Source organism: Haemorhous mexicanus, chromosome 2 (assembly GCF_027477595.1).
Source record: "Haemorhous mexicanus isolate bHaeMex1 chromosome 2, bHaeMex1.pri, whole genome shotgun sequence".
Classification (NCBI taxonomy): domain Eukaryota; kingdom Metazoa; phylum Chordata; class Aves; order Passeriformes; family Fringillidae; genus Haemorhous; species Haemorhous mexicanus.
The window spans coordinates 41187321-41203842 of record NC_082342.1 but is presented as its reverse complement, the minus strand read 5'-3'; the positions used below and the strand labels follow the sequence as shown (position 1 = coordinate 41203842).

Sequence of the window (16522 nt, the reverse complement as noted above, 5' to 3'; positions counted from 1 at the left end):
TCATCTGTTTTGTGCTCCTGGGTAATAACGGTCAGGGAATTTTGTCGCTCAGCATCTGTGTCTGGACCACACCCTTGGAATGGCACCTTTACAGCTACAACTAGGCTGAGCCAGAAAAACAGAACTCTTTTTAGTCTGAATTTCTCTAACTTCACTGTCTTTTATGACTTTTATCTGTTAGATGAAAGAAAACCTTCATCATAAATTCTGTCTCCATGCAGGCACACACAAACTATGAAGCCACAACCTCTTCAATTTTTCTTGACAAATTACACAGACAGATATTCTTCAGCTCCCCATGGTATGGTAGTGCAGATTTTAGGTTTAAAAAAATGCACTTGAGAAGCCCAGTGATGTGACCCTTTTAAGTACATGGACTGACAAAGGATCCAGTCATGCTTAAAAAGAGATGAGAATTTTGCTCTAAATGTCTGACTCTGTGATTTAACATTGAGTCCCTCTGCCCACACAGGCAGACAGGTGAAGAAAAGGTAGGATTTTAACCCTGGTACACCCGTCTACATGCACATCATTACCAATGAGAAATCAAGTATTCAGAGACTTCCCTGGATTCTATTCTGGCTGTAAACAGCAAATGCCTCTAAAAATCCCCACTTTAAAACCCCTGGATCTCCAGTGTAGGAGGAAGGGATGGGGATGCTCCATTAGGTATTTTTTTAACTTTGGTGAGGCCAGCTTTTCCAGACTATAAAGAATTTCACCTTTCAGGAGCACAGCTGGACATCATGTTTGAAAACTTCAGCCTTTCCAGAAGACTGTGCCCTCATGTCCCACTCAAAGGGCAGTTTGACCCTTCTGTTGTAAGACTGCCTCTGTCTTTCTTTTCTCATGAAAACAGAGACAGAGAACAGGGAAAAAAGACCTCCAAACTTATAGACATTCCAATAAAGAGAAAAAAAAAAATCCACTTTGAATGTCTTTTTGCTGAAAATTCCCTTAATTAAAAAAAAAAAAAAAAAAACAACACCAAACATAACAAAAACAGGGAGGGAGGGAGGGAGGAAGGAAGTGGCAGAAGGAAGTGGTGGAAGTGGCGGAAGTGGTGGAAGGAAGGAAGGAAGGGAGGGAGGAAGGAAGGGAGGGAGGAAGGAAGGGAGAAAGGAAGGGAGAAAGGAATGGAGGAAGGGAGAAAGAAAGAAAGAGAGAGAGAGAAAGAAAGAGACAGAGAAGGAGACAGAGAGACAGAGACAGAGAAAGAGAAAGAGAAAAGAAATAAAAGAACGAAAAGACAGAGCCAAAACAGAAACCCACCAGAACCAACCCTTTGCAATCTGTGTTAAATTTTGGAAGAAAAATAATCTATATATCTCTATCTATATATAGACACCTTAGAGAGAGGGAGGGAAATCTTTCCATAGATACAGATGCAGCACATGTATATATATCCTGTATCCTATTTGGAGCCAATCCCTCGCAGCCCCTCGCTGCAAGCTCTGCAAGAGGCTGGGAGCTGCAGCCCCAGGACGAAGCCCGTGGCACACAAGGGCACCTTGCCAGCCCGTGTCCAAACTGCCCCATGCTCCGTTTTCTACAAGCCTGCTCGGCACTCCTCCGCGCACCGAGAGTGCCCGGCAACAAACTTAGCACTGATCAATCCCGCCTTGGTTTTTCTGACGCATCTCCATCTGCTTTTCCCCATCTGTTGTCTCAGGCTCCCCCTAAACTGCGAGCTTTTTCGGTGTAGCAACCATCTTTTCCTCCGCTCATCCTGCCAAGCGTGGCAGGGTGCTGCCTCGCGGCTGCAGCTACAAAGGTGCCACAAGATTGCAAATAAATATTTAAAAAAATAAGTTGCCATTTCAGCTTACCAAAAGGCAGCACAGGTTTCACTTTTCCTGACTGAGTTCTTAGGTATGAATTATTTTTAATTATTAAATAATTGAAATAAAAGTGCTGAAGAAAATCAACAAAAACTTGTGTGGAAAAAAAACCAAAACCAAACCAGAAACAAAATCACAAAACCAAACCCAACCTGAACCCCCACAATCCATCTTACATTTCTTGCAGGACTATATAGGCAGAAATTAAGGCATCTTGAGAATATGATTCTGGGTTGTTTAGGAGCTATTAGAGGTGGGGGTGGACATTCACGATGACAAAAGGCACGTCCATACACATAGATGGGTGAAACAGTTTTGAACAAGCAACATTTTCTATGTTATGCAACTGTCTTTATACAGTCCCTTCAACAAAACATGTATTACTTTCTTCATGTTTTTATCTCCTTTCCTCATGTTTGTTTATAAGAAAAATAATGTCTCTCTACATAGGAATCTTCCCCTCTCTGAAATTTTTGTCTTCCCAATAAGTCTGAATTATGTTCTCAGTGCTGCACTTCTGTTGTTATTAAGGCAGTAAAGAGATAGACTAATGCTTTGCAGGGTGTTTGTAAAATCACAGCCATTTTGCACAATGACTTCAAGCAGAAAGTAGAGACAGAAGTTTTGGAGGTGGAATGGAAACCTCCTCCTACAGGCTGAATACAATAAAAAGTCCTTGAGATCCTCCCTGCTCAACATCAGGCTGCAGAAGGAGAGACGCACTGACAGATTAGAGCTAAGCTTGGGAGTAGGGCATGAAGCCCCCCCATGCAGCTGACCAACAAGGACTGTATCCAAATCCTGCCAATTTGCTTCTCTGATGCTGAGCTGTGCATCCTTCTTAAAGGACTCTGTCCTTTGCAAGTGAATCCAACCCAAGCCAAGGGGTTTTCACCCCTTGGTGAAAATGCAGGGCACAGGCATATTATTGAGTCAAAGCTGCAGCTCACCCAATAGACTACTCAAGTTAATTCTTAAGCATGTGTTTGTCTTATTTTTCTTCCCTTTAATGCATAGCATTCCCTTAATCAGTTTGGATTACATTAAGTGTTAGAAGAAAGAAAGAAAAAACCCAAGAGAAATTACAGACTCACATGAAAAATATCTCAGCATCATGTATATCTAAGCTTTTAATACAGCCTAACATTTTTCCATCCATGCAGTTACTTTGGGTAATCTTGTGTGTGTTTATTCTCTGTTTAATTAATCTAATTCACACCTACTCAATAAATTAAATTTAGCAGCAATTATTCCTTGTGTCATTGGCAGTGCATTCCCAGGTCGTGTCTCAAGAACTGCCTCAGACACAGAATAATAAGGACAAAGATTCTTCATTCCTGTTCGCCTCTCCTAAAGGATCTATCTGAGTGGGCATACAGCATTTCTTCAAAGATTTTAAAAAAATAATCTCATTCTTATATTAACAAAAATACCTTCAATATCTTTGAGCAATGACAGCACCTTTCCATAGTAATAACTTCTTAAGGATATGATGGTCAAATTCTCAGGTGGCACAAACCACAAAATTCAATTGAAGACATTAGCACCATAAGCACTTTTGCTTCTTTAAGCAACTTATGTTTTAATACTGCACATTCTATTACACAGAGTCTGTGAATAAAATGAAGGTCAGAAAATACAAGCATATGGTAAATGGAGCAAAATTAATTATAGCCAAAATATTCTCTTGCAGAGCAGACTTACATTTATCTTTTGAGTATTGTGGCTACGTCAAAAAAAAAAGTGCATGTACACTGCTGTTCATACACTGTTAGTAAGTTAAAATTCAGGAAATAATACTTAGTTTTCAAACCAAATCCCTCTAAAAGCTGCAAAGCTACTTGCTAATTACCATATAAATAGATCACTGCAGCAGCAGCACAGATTCTTTGCACGGAACTCATCCGACACAAATATTAAATTTCTCTTAGAAGGCAACAAACCCACAGCATGTCATGACATTGACTTATACACACAGGAAGCAATGAGGAAACACTCCTGCACAGAAAGTACAAGCAAATGTAGTATTGACAAAGAAAGAACATGATTATTGAGGGTAGTAGGAGACTTGAGGGCTCTGGGTTTGCTTCCCTGCTCCAGCATGAACGTTTAGGCTCGTGCCTGCATTAGGCTGATGGAGAAGGGGGCTCCTTCATCCACCCAAAAGACAAGAGTCAGCTCTGCCATTACATGCCCAGGTTCCAACAGAGCCATCTGGCACTCCTTGTCTCCGTGCAAACTGTAATTCCTTCTCTCCTGTGGGCAACCCAGGCTTGCTTTTGGGCAAGAGAGAAAGAAAGGCCAGGAAGGACTGAACGGCAGGGATGGGAAGTGGTGGGCTAGCTGGGAACAGGAGAGGAAATAGATCCTACCAGGGCTCCAACATGCCCAGATAAGTTCTGTACACATGGCAGACAACACTGGGGCCAGGGTTCCCTTGTGTTTAGCAGGGCAGGATGGGCTGGACCCGTGCCATAAGGCTTTGCACTACATGTGGCCATTGGCTTTGAAGGCAAATGAAGACCAAACTTTTATTGCTGGCATTGGAGGAGTTAGCTGCTTCCCTTGCGTCAGTTCCTTGATTGTAAAAAATTAAAAATGGTCCTATTCTACCTAAGGAAGCAGCATGAAGGACTTAGCTACCACAGGGGGAGAAACCAAGTAGGAACAACACGCAAGGAAGTAGAATCCACATGATGATCATTGTAAAAAAACAGGGTTACAAGAGCATGGTCCCATGTAAAGAGTGTTTTTTAAAGATTTAACTTCAGAGCTCTTCAAGCTCTGTAGAAAGCTGTGTATAATGTGAAAGCTGTGATTAGGGGGCTCTTCTGATATTTAACCCCCAGATAATGCTTTATTTTTACACATGTATGTCTCTGGTTAAATTAAGCTCTGTGCATGGAGACATATGGCAGCACGATCTGTACAATTACACAGATAAGGTCACATACTTAACTGGCAACAACACTACTAATTTCAAAGAAGTTGTGTCAGTCTTCCCAGCAAACGAAAAACACTCTCATTAACATAAGGGGAAGGGGAAAGGAGGAGAGTAATTTCACAGAAAATAATTATCTTTGGTTGTAACAGTTTAACTCTGATGGAAACAGAGTCACAAATAAAAAGGGGGGAAAATAACACAATCCACTGTTAAGCTTAGTTTTTGAACAGACTAGTTAAGCTGAACTGTGAGGTTACGAGACTTTGGGGGTACAAGAGGTGCTGACACAATCTCTGTGTGATGGAAGGCAAAGAAGAATTAATAGTTGGTGATTACTGACATCGTTATGGCTTATGCAAACACACCTGCCTTCCCAGTTGCCTTCTCTTCTTATTTCCATTTCCGAGCTTTGTTATTTTTTTTAATACCCACATGCAGCATAGGTCAATCTAATTCTCCAAAGAGGAAATATCACCATTTGTACCAAGGATCACATGTTAACTAAGAGTAAACCAGAACTACATTCCTTGCGTCTTACTTCCAGTCCACTAACAGATTTTACAAATTCCTCACAAGAAGTGAAACACTACTCAAGCCACAAAAAGAGCCTGATCTAAGAAGACAGTATTCACTGCACCTGAGCAAAAGGGGAAAAAGCTGGTTTAATATTGTCTGCTTGGGATTTGCAGTGTCCAACATCACAGACACCGGTGCTAACTTTGACTGTTGAGCAAAAGATAAACACAAATTACTTGACTGATGAAAAAGCAGTGGGAAATAAAACAGAAGAAAGAACCCCCTCGACTACCCTCGTCCCAAGCTTTCACCCTCTCTTGGCTGACATCACAGCTTTATTTTCCTCCCTGGCAGCTCCCTCTCCAGACCCCAGCTCCTGCACAAATGCCATGCTCGCAGGCTCCACACCTCAGCATCCCTAACTCACCAAGCTAATTCCTCCTGCCAGAGTTCAGACTTGGACCACAAGTTAACGCAGGGACATTTGCTGATGTTATCATAATAATGTATGGCAGGATATGACAAGCATCCATAGCATATGCATTGGGGATACACTTAACAGGGCTGTTACTCAGTACTTGTGGTACAATTTCACCCACTAAGCTAAACTGTGCTTCTGCCATTGATAATAATTCTAACAAGAGAATTTGGCTACCCAGAAGTGAATGGAACAGCCCTACTAAAAATTTAGGGCAGGAATAGCACAGCCTATTAGACAGGTGATTTCTTAAACAGTTCTGCCTAGCTATGAGTTCTGGAAATTTAAAACAGAAACTGAACTGACAGACAAGGTAGAAAAATGAGTTTCACAGCTAAGCTGATAGGTGAATGACTTCTGAGTAGGCAGAAGATACGCTCTGCTGATGTTTGTAACAATAATAAATGATTGATGTAATGCACAACAACGTTGATTTATGAGATCAGTGGCAAAATTGTTGCTGTTCCAGAATTGGTGCTGGGACAGGAAAGAAGGGAGCTGTCTGTTTATTGGGCAGCAACTTCTTCCATGAGAAAAAAATGCTGTCCCACTGGCCCTTGCCATGCTTATGCCCTTCAGACATAAGTCTCTACTGAAGCAAACAAAGAGTTCAGATTTAAAACTGGCGCTGCATTGAGTAAGTGAGGACACAATTGTCTAGTTAAGGCAATAGGAATACTCCTTAAACTTCTTACTGTGAAAGAGGGCCAAAGAAGTCATCATGGGCATCTAAAGAAAGGTTAAAATTTCTATAAGCCGAGTATAAATCTGCTGATTACAAAGAAATGGCATTTATAAGAAACATAGTATCTTTAAATGTCATTTTAAAAGAGGCACTTGATACCAGAGACATCCAGCAATCTCAGCCACATTCAGTGCCTCATGAATAAAAACCCACTGCTAGCAGAAATCAGGTCTGTTCAAGAGAAATGATAAAAATGGATTTATTATTTTATTAATAGCAGCATTACTGTAGCTGCAACTGAGGTGGCACAGCTCACACCTTTATCCTCTCCACAGATAACATATACAGATTGTGAAGGAAATCGCTGCCAGGGAGGAAGGGAGGAGGGAAGAGACATGCTGGCTGAGCCCACATTTTGTCATTTTCAGTGGATTAGTGGTCTGGCCATTAGACAATACTTACTTAGTCTAAAATTATTTTCTATTTCTCTTCATCCTACTGGGAGCGATGCTTCTCTTTTTTTTGTTTTTTTTTGGGGTTTTTTTTGTATGCCTATGATTACATGACTGTGAATGCACATTTTTAAATGCCAAGATGCCTGAAAAATCAATAGCTTGCATTTCCAGAGCATATTTGATCCCCAGACTGTCTACTATGAATTAATTTACAGGACAATCACATAAGGCAAGAAAATACTTCCACTTACAAAAAAACCCCCCCCAAAAAAAAAAAAAAAAAAAAAACCCACCAAAAAAGAAGAAATAAATAAAAAACGATGAGGTGAGGTGACTCAAAGTGAAAAGAAGAGTTTGTGTCCCTGCTATGCTGCAGCTCAGAATCTAACTGAAAATTTCCTCTGGGGAATAAACATGCCTTGGCAAGCAGATGGACTTGATTTACACCCTTCTCCCTATTTTTTTTCATCTCCTCTTTTTTCTTAATTATTAATATTATTATTGCTATTATGACAAACTCCTTAATGCAGGAACTTTGTCCAACATGCTGTACAGCATAGGTCCCACTGCAATTAAGCACACAACTCCAACATCCACGATCCTTTGATTTTCCAGCTGTTAACCCTGGGCTCAAACCACTGGATATATGGTGTCTAGTAAAGAACAAGCATGCCAAAGCAGAAATTAAAGCTTTTAAAATGCTCCAAAGCTCAATTTTCAACAGTGAGTGCATTACAAAGAAGTCATTAAGAGCCACACTTTTAAATAATAGAGAAGTGAAAGCAAAGAAAGGAGATCATTTAGCGTGTGTTGATACAACATAAATTACAGAGGATGGAAGCCAGCTAATGTGGTAGGGGAATTACATTATAAAATTCTCTATTAGTTATGGTCACACATCAGTGATGGATGTATCAGGTTGGACTCTGCAACTGTTGGTGAACTCAGCATTTGTACAGCGTTCAAGAACATGGAAGGAAAGGGAGACCAATTCCTCAAATTCACCATCAACTGGAGAGCCCAGAATCAATGTCTTTTGCCGCTGCAAGGTCCTCTCTGCTCTTCAACAGGGCAAGGACACTTACAGGCTGCATAGCATTGAGCTACTCATGCTATGACATGATCTGCAGAGCTGATTTTCATCTCACACACAAGCTGCCAGAAACAGCTCCATGGCCAACACACATGAAGGAGACACCCTTCAGGAGAAGCACCCAGTGGGAGGGAGCTGACCTGCAATGCCATCAAAATTCAAAATACATTTTCTAATTAGATTACAATACCACCCAAAACACACCCTGGAGAAAGACTGCAGGTTAGACTTAAAAATCAAAAAAAAAAAAAAAAAAAAAAAAAAAAAAAAAAAAAAAAAGCTAATGGCCTTCATTTACAAGATATGGAAGACCTTATTTCAGAGGAAGTTTACTAAGAGTTTAGCAGCATGGATGTAGCAGTCAGGACAGGTGAGTTTCCCTTGACCACAATGTTAGCGTTCAGGAACACATAATCACGAGAAATGATTATATGTAGGTGCTTTTATTGAAGAGCTCTGGGTGTCAGGGGTACAAACCCAAATCTGACTCCGACATAGGTTCGGGATGGATATGCTTTTATATTCTATCCTTATATAACTTTCATGTTAATTATTAAACTTACATTGTTCTATAGCATACATAGGTTTCAGCCAAGCATGGCCACCTTAGACTAGGAACATACAGTTTCTCATTGTTCTTTTTATGATTATACAATAATTATTTTAATTACTAAACAATCATTTCAGCTAGCAATTATACTACTTACGCAGGTAAAACACAAGGCTTAACATTTCGGAGTTTATCTTAGCATTTTCCAGGGCGCCACTATCAACAAGAACAGGCTGAGAAACCTAGAAGAAATCATGACCACAACCATGACCACAGGGAAACCCTCCAGAGCTGCACAGAGCAGCCCCCTCCTCAAGGTCTGCTCTAATAGCAGCTATAATATTAAGGTGTGACAGAAAGATAATCCCTGCTCCATTCCTGGAAATGTTCATGGACAGGCTTCATGGGCTTCTGAGCAACTGGTCTAGTGGGAGATTTGCCTGCCCATGGCAGAGGTGTTGGAACTAGATGGTCTTTAACGTCCCTTCCAACCCAAACCATTCCATGATTCTACGATTTCTGGGCTGAAAAGAGACACTGGGTACCCAGGATCTGTACTGCTGGCAGCCATCAGGATGTGGAGCAGCAGCAAACCATTGGATTTGTCTCAGTCTGTGAGAGCAAAGATGGGTGGGGATTTCTTGGAACAAGGCAAAGAAAAGTAGCTAGAAAAATCAGGATGCATGACAGGAGGGTGAAGCACTACTTTAGTATGGAAGAGCAAACGTGGCTTTCAGACCCAGCAGGATTCTACGCCAGCTGGCTTTGTGAGTGCAAAAGAAAGCAAAGCCCAGCCTGCTGAGCAGAGTAGCATTCGTACCAATTAAATTCTGACATTCACTAACCCTCTATTAGCTTATATAAATATTAATACTACTTCACTGTGAAAATATCCAGAGTCTTTCCAAATCTAGGTGCAGATGTGACAGTTCAGAGACAACTTCCAGAGGCAGAGTATTGCTGCTCTGCAAAGATGTACTGACCTACATGCACTATTTCTAAACCTACAAGTGCATCCTGCCTTAACCACTGCAGCAAACACTATTTCAGGGGTGCCAGGGGTCTGCCTCTGTTTAAATGGTGCCAGCAAAAGGCTAAGCAAGGTGTAAGCAGATTTTCCAGACACACAAGCATAATTTTAGCGTAAATTAATTAATAAGAATGTGCACAAGAGTGAAATTTGGTCTGTTGGTGTGTTAGTTAAAGAATCTCTTAAGTAATCTACATCAGCCTGAAGAGAAGCTTACTGGGTTTGTTTAAAATATGTTAACACTAAACAAAGTAATGCAATGGCTTGAATTAAAATTCTTTTTTTCCAGAGCACAGAAACATAATAAATCAACACTGTAATTTCCCTGTGCTGTGAAATTAACACCCATATACATGAAATAAAAGTAAGAATTTACAGCTCTGATCAATCAATTTTTTTATTAACTCCACCTTCTGTTTTATTTACCTTCCTCCACATGCCCTCACCCAGGAGTGACCGGGCTCGGGCGGAATGCGGCGCTCCTGGGAGCTGTCAGCCCAGCTGCTCTGGCAGCAGCTCTGCCACCCTCCCCATCTCACACCACCCACAAAGGAGCACAGCCCTCTGACCCTGTGCTCTGCCAAAGCAACCCTAAGCCCTCCCAAGCACAAAAGTCAAGCTATGAGGAAAAGGCTTGGCTCTCCCAGCAGCCACAACAGGGTTTAGGCTGACTTGCAGCTGCTGAAGATGCTGAGCTCCAGGAATGCCTCCCTTGCTGCTGTGGGTATACACAGCTGGGAAACAAATGCCCAGGGGAATGCCTTTCCCTTTAGTCATGTAACCCCTAGAGTCACCTCAGCTTTTTGAAAACCATGTTTCCTACTCCCCTCACAAAACTGTGCTTTTGCAATATATTCCTCTTGCCCACTGTAAAGGAAAATCACATCTTGCTCTCTTGGACCTGCTAGACTTAGGCTGCAGTGTCCACCAGCTAGCAGAACAAGGCTGCCTTGTTCTCAAGTGTAAATGATTTATGGTTTCACACGTGCTCATGTGCTTCATTATTCACTTAGTACTTGTACCTATGAATATCAGTTCATGAGATAAAAGTGCATACCACGGCGCAAACTGATGCTTGGCTGTATTTCAATAAAAATATCAAGGTGAGAAAATAAAAAAGGCCTTCATGGGAGGTTGCCCACACTGCCTTTCCAATCCTGAAATATATGGGCAGGCTGCTCACGTTCCTGTCCTCTTCCTTGGAGCACCCATATAAACCCCGAGCCCAAAGAGGAGGGCCCTTGCCACTGTGTACCTGTGCCCTCACAGCAGAGTCAGCCCCCAGTGACAGCATGCCCAGGGTGACTTCCGTGCCCAAACCTTGCTATCAGTGCTTTTTTAGCATCTCTTCATTCCTGCAGGAGCAACTCTTTATCTCTCTAAAACCCAAAGAGCAAACAGCAGGCAATAATCCTGAAAGGTCTGAAGCCTGCCTTCAAACAGATCCAAATGCACGCGATACATTTGCAGTGGGACTGCCTAAAATAGCCACCACGAGCTGTGCCAGTCTATAAAAATGTAGGAAGTGACAACTTGTCTATTAAGAGGTTTCTTCTATCTACAGATATGGCATACAAGGAGTAATGTTGCTTCTGCTATCCAGATAATCAATCATGAGTGTGAGAATTGGCTGCAATTATGATTCTGAGTTAGAACCAGGAACAAAACCTGGACTCCCTGTGTCCCTGCTTAATCAGACATGTAGTGGGGTCCACGTGCCTCCAGAAACCTGCCTGACCTGCACGAGCTACAAGGCAGCTGCAAGTGAGCTCCAGAGGAAGGCAAACACGGTCACTACTGACCTCCAAAGACAACTGAGAACATCCCTTTGCTCCAGCAAACTCCCCATCTCTTCTGTCACTTCCCACCAAAAGATGTAAAAAATGCAGGATGCTGCCTTCGTGTTGACTCTCGGCAGTGGATTACTCACAGGAGTGAGATGTCAGTTTGCTGGCAGTGTTGAAACTTCCCAAGTGACACAGAAAATAAAAGATCCCCTTTCTCAACTGACTGTTCTCCCCCGACAGCAGGAGCATGCTCATTCAGCCCACGTATGCAGCAATCGCAGCATATTTGGGTTCACATTAAACCTTTTCATCTTGATTATACAGCATGCTGTCGCATTTAGGGCTGCTGTGCAACGCTCTACGTGAGTTACTGCTGAGCTGAATCCCAGCAAGAGCATGGGGCTGGCAGGCTACAAACCTCTCCCGGGTGTGCAGAAGTCTCCTGTACAAAACAACTGAAGTGTAAATTACAGTCTGAGAGAGAACTAGTGCACTGCAGGGAGACGCTGAAAGGAGCCTTGTCAGAGACCTCCAGGGGCACTCTCTAGGAAAATCCATTATGCTTTTATTTCTCGGACATCAGCATCCCATCAGGAGAGAGCCTTCTGATGTGAAGGCCTGGCACTCCCCTTTGGGAAAAGGGATCTCTGCACACACACTCTCTGTCACCCTCATCGTTTTCAAAACTCCAAGAGGCCTCCTTGCCCAGTTCTCACTGCTCTGCGTTTGGCACTGAATTGGATAGGAAAGGGGATGATTTATCTTCTCCATAACAAATCACAGCCAGTCACTAGCAAGGATGCTCACTGAGTGCAAGGGGGGCCCTTTGGGAGTTGCCCAAGCAGCAAAGTTACTCATCCTGAAGCCTTTAAGCTCTCAGACAGCAATTTCCACAATGCAAATGAAGATTAACCACTCTCAGTGTTAACTGTGAGAATAAGATCTCACTGTTAGGGAAGAGTATCCTTCCTGCTCTCCAGAGGGACAAAGAGCCAACCCATAGGGTGTGCCACCAGGCTAGGGTGCTGCAGGGCTGCCGTGTGCCCTGCTCCAGTCCTTGTCACAGGCTCCCCTGGCAGATAAGCAGGGCTGTGCTGAGCAGATTGCTCTGCGGGAGGAGCTGATGGAAGGGAAGCACAAGCATTAAACACTGTGAGTCCTAACTCTGCTACTTTGCCCAGATGGGATTTATGGGGTGGGGAGGGGGAGAAGGGATGCAGATGGAAGAGCATCTTCGGCCATTCCAAGTGTTAAAAATAAGTGAGATATGCGCCTTAGGGCTCAGCAGATTGAACACAGTGATTATACATTCTCCATAATTCTTCACCTGGGCTTATGCCTGAGAAGATCCTGACCCCTTCTTATGCCACACATTGCAATAGGATTGCCCAACCAAATGTTGAAAACCTTTTTAGTGAACATCATTTCCATACACAAAATTAAAAATGCTCCCTGTCACGTCTATTCCTTCTAGTTTTTTAGCTGTTTAAAAAAAAATTGAAGAAAAAAAGAAAATTTTGAAAAGAAATTTGCAGGATATAAATAAACTTAAAAAAATAGTAAATCAAAACCCCAGAACAAAACGAGGACCATGAAAACAAGCAGGAGCACTGTGTGAATTCTCTGAACTATCTTCACAAAGATCAGCATATTTCTCTGAAAGATCCCCTCTACTCTCCAGCTCATATCATGCTGGAGGGTCCCCAGTGAGTGAGAAAAGCTGGGTACATGCTGGAGTGAGGAACACCAGGTGCCAAGCACAGGTAGGCACCCAGCAGGTGCCCACCCATCCAAGAACTCAGGCTACATCTCCTGGGGCACTTTCTTTATCAGCCTCATTCAGCAAAGGCACCTGGGGTACAGACATGTGCAGAGCTGCTCTGCATGGGTGCCATGCTCCACTGCCAGCTAACAACAGCTTTTTAACTTGAAACAATCACCATCTCTGCCACACTGCACCCACAGGCTACATCCCCAGCAGTTAAAAATCAATGCAAACACAAGGATTTTTTTTAAAGGCCTGAGGGATGTTTAGGTCACCTAAACTGTCTTTTTTTGTGTGAAGCAAGCTGTAGAATTAAATCCACCTACTTTAATGTGGAGCCTTATTACATGTGCTGGCCAGCCATCATGTCACTCACTCCAGTGGTGCTACACCAGCTAATAAAGAAAGAAACAGTGCTCTGTAACCTGCAACAGCTTGAATCTGCTTCCTAGCACTGCTCTGCAGACTTAGGGCAGCAAAGTCTCGTCCCTGTAGACGCAGGGAAGAGGCAACAGCCAGCAGTGATTCAGCGACCCAGGGCAGAGTGACTGCTGCAGCAGCACATCTGCAGCACATCACCTGCCAGCGCGTTCGCACACCGATGCAAAGCAGAATTCTTCAGACACATACAAGATGCTTTAGTCACAGAAGCCACCAGAAAACAGAGGTTGGGAAAGCAAACCAGTGCACCCTGAAGGGGTAAAAGCCAATAAATATGTAAATTGCATTCTCCCAGTGCCCTGAGGCAACAGGGTTTTGTTACCTGTTTTGGGATTGATTACAAAGAAGTTCTGGGGATTTCCACTTGTAATCCGGTAAGTCAGTTTTTCATTAGTGCTGGAGTCAGGGTCCTGGGCTTGGATCTGAATGACAGATACATCCTTTGGGGAGTTTTCCATGATGACTGGGTAATAGATAGGTTCAGAGGTGAGAGGGGCATTGTCATTCACGTCCTCCACTTCAATGTAGACTTCGATGGTTGTGTAGAGTGGGACAACACCGTGATCAGTCGCATACACTGTCAACCAGTAGGATTTGGTCGTCTCCCGGTCAAGAATATCTGCTGTGTAGATAACTCCTGTAGAAAAACATCAAGCAGAGGATGTCACAAAGAGGATCAGCAAGACATCACATCTCTTTTCATCTGGCTGTACTACAGAAATGTGTTCAGCATATAACAAAGGCTCCACCCGTTTAAGTGGAGCTCCAAAATTCAAGTTGTCCAACAAATGAAAACAGAAGCCTGAGCTCAGGAATTGCTTTGTGAACTCAGTTCAACATCTCAGTCGTTTGTCCCAAGAAATTGGAAGGGAGGGAAGGTAAAAGGATGGCTCTTCCTAAATGCCCTAATGCCACAGCCATTTCTTTGCTAGAACTGCAGCTGGCAGAGCAACAGAAGAAACACCATCATTTTCTGCTTTGTGATGCAAACTTGTAGAAAACTAGGTAGGGAGGGATACAACCATTGACAATGAATTGCACAAAAAAAAAAAAAAAAAGAAAAAAAAAGAAAAAAAAAAGTGGCTTTTCTAGTTCCTGCCTGTGCCCTTGGTAAAGAAAAAAACCTAGGAGGCATTTTAAAATTAATCCATCCAAGTTCAGAAAATAGACAGTAAATTTAAAATTGAGCTCACTCATTGCACCATGCCAAAATTCTGGATAAAAAGCAATCAAAAGCTCACACAGCAGCCCTTAGACAATGAATGTAACAAACATCTTTCTATCCTCTTTTATCACAGAGGAAGGAAAGGCTTGGCCACTTTACCTGCTGGTATAAGAAAACATCAGTTGGTTTTCCATCTGGTCCTAAGAAATCAAAAGAGAAAGTCTGTCTGTGTATAAGGAGATTAAAATGTTCTTGAAATATGTGATATATGTGTAATAGAAGTGGTGAGGAAGTGCATTTTCTTATTTTGATGCTGGTGTGATTCTGGCTCAGAGCCACAGAGAGGGACTGAATTACCAGCCCCGTGTCTGAACTGTCCTGGCACGAAGGGCTTCCACCCACCTCATTCCTGCCTGAAGCGCTTTCAAAATCCATCCTCCCCCTGACATGAACATCTGGTTTGTGTCTGGTTGGAACCAGATGACCCTTCAGGTCCCTTCTAAACCAAATCATTCTGTGATTCTCTGGTAAAGCAGAAACTCTAAGACTTGCTTTTATTGGCATAGTCCAAACCTTCACTGGCTTAAGCACTGACCACAAGTGTACAGAGGATCAAATACACTGGTACCACACACAAAATCACACCAGCATCAAAATATGCAAATGCACATCCTCACCACTTCTATGACACATGTATCAAGAACATTTTCATCTCCTAATACAGCATTATTAAATATTGAGAGACACACTAATGCAGAGGATCTCAAGATTAAGAAATACCCAAATGGACTGCTTCCAAACCATCAAGTCATGTCAATAGTAGATGGAAAATGATGGAGAAATTGCGGGGCAAAACAGGAATACAAGAAACCTGAATTCAGTGTCAGATGTGTTTGATACTATTTAGAACAAAATTATCAGTTCATCACTGAGGACAGAGTTGCTCTAAGGTTAGCACTAATAAAAGATATGTGTGTCTTTTTGGCTTTGGGGGTTTTTTAAGGATCCGACTGCACTGTTTCCATGACAGTGCAGCTTCTAAGCTTCAAGTCTTAGAAAAGTTATCAAGGCAGCACAGAACCCAAGCACACAGTCACAGAGATGCCACATGCTTTTGCCTTTTAAGATACATTTTTTTTTTTAATACTACAACTTTTTTCCAAGTTTTGGATTTTTTTAATGTCTTTTAATGCTAGTTTGAACTGACAAGTATACTCCTAGCATTTGATCAGCCATATAATAGAGGAAGGGGAGAGGGGCAGCACTGATTCTGGTCATTTATGGGCTTAGGTCATTTTGCAGTAATCTCAAATCCATGTCTTTCTCACTCAGATGTATTATTCACCCATCCTAGGTGAGCAGGGCAGCACTGGAGGACAAAAGCAGAGTTTATTCTAAATATTCTTGTTGGCAGCAGCCTGTGCTATGTAATGAGTTTCTGCAGAAACACAGGTGAAATATATGGTGAACTGTGATGAAAAAGCCCACAAGTCCAGAAGAGAAATTACACTGCAAGGATCAGAAGTGCCCATAACAACTCATAGAAATAAATAAAATAAAATAAATCCACATAGGAAAGAAAAAAAAAGATGAATATTAGTGATACTAGAGATGATGATTTATTCAGAAGACAAGAAGAATTATTTTACATCTTTAAACAAAATTTGAAATAAATAAGGTTCTCTCCCAGTGAGAGCACAGAAGGTTTTAGCAGATTAACCTGTGTTTATGAAGCTGAATTTCACTGATACTAAGGTGATAACAAATCTATC

The 16522-nt window shown here is 42.2% G+C and overlaps 1 protein-coding gene across 2 annotated transcripts in view; it reads right to left on the bottom strand.

Moving 5' to 3' along the window:
* Positions 1-16522, bottom strand: part of FAT3 (FAT atypical cadherin 3) — a 312693-nt gene that overhangs the window by 202369 nt on the left and 93802 nt on the right. For both annotated transcript variants that reach the window (XM_059838535.1, XM_059838536.1), the window contains exon 2: positions 13908-14222. In XM_059838535.1, coding sequence (XP_059694518.1) covers positions 13908-14222 — 315 coding nt within the window. The remainder of the gene's footprint in view (positions 1-13907; positions 14223-16522) is intronic.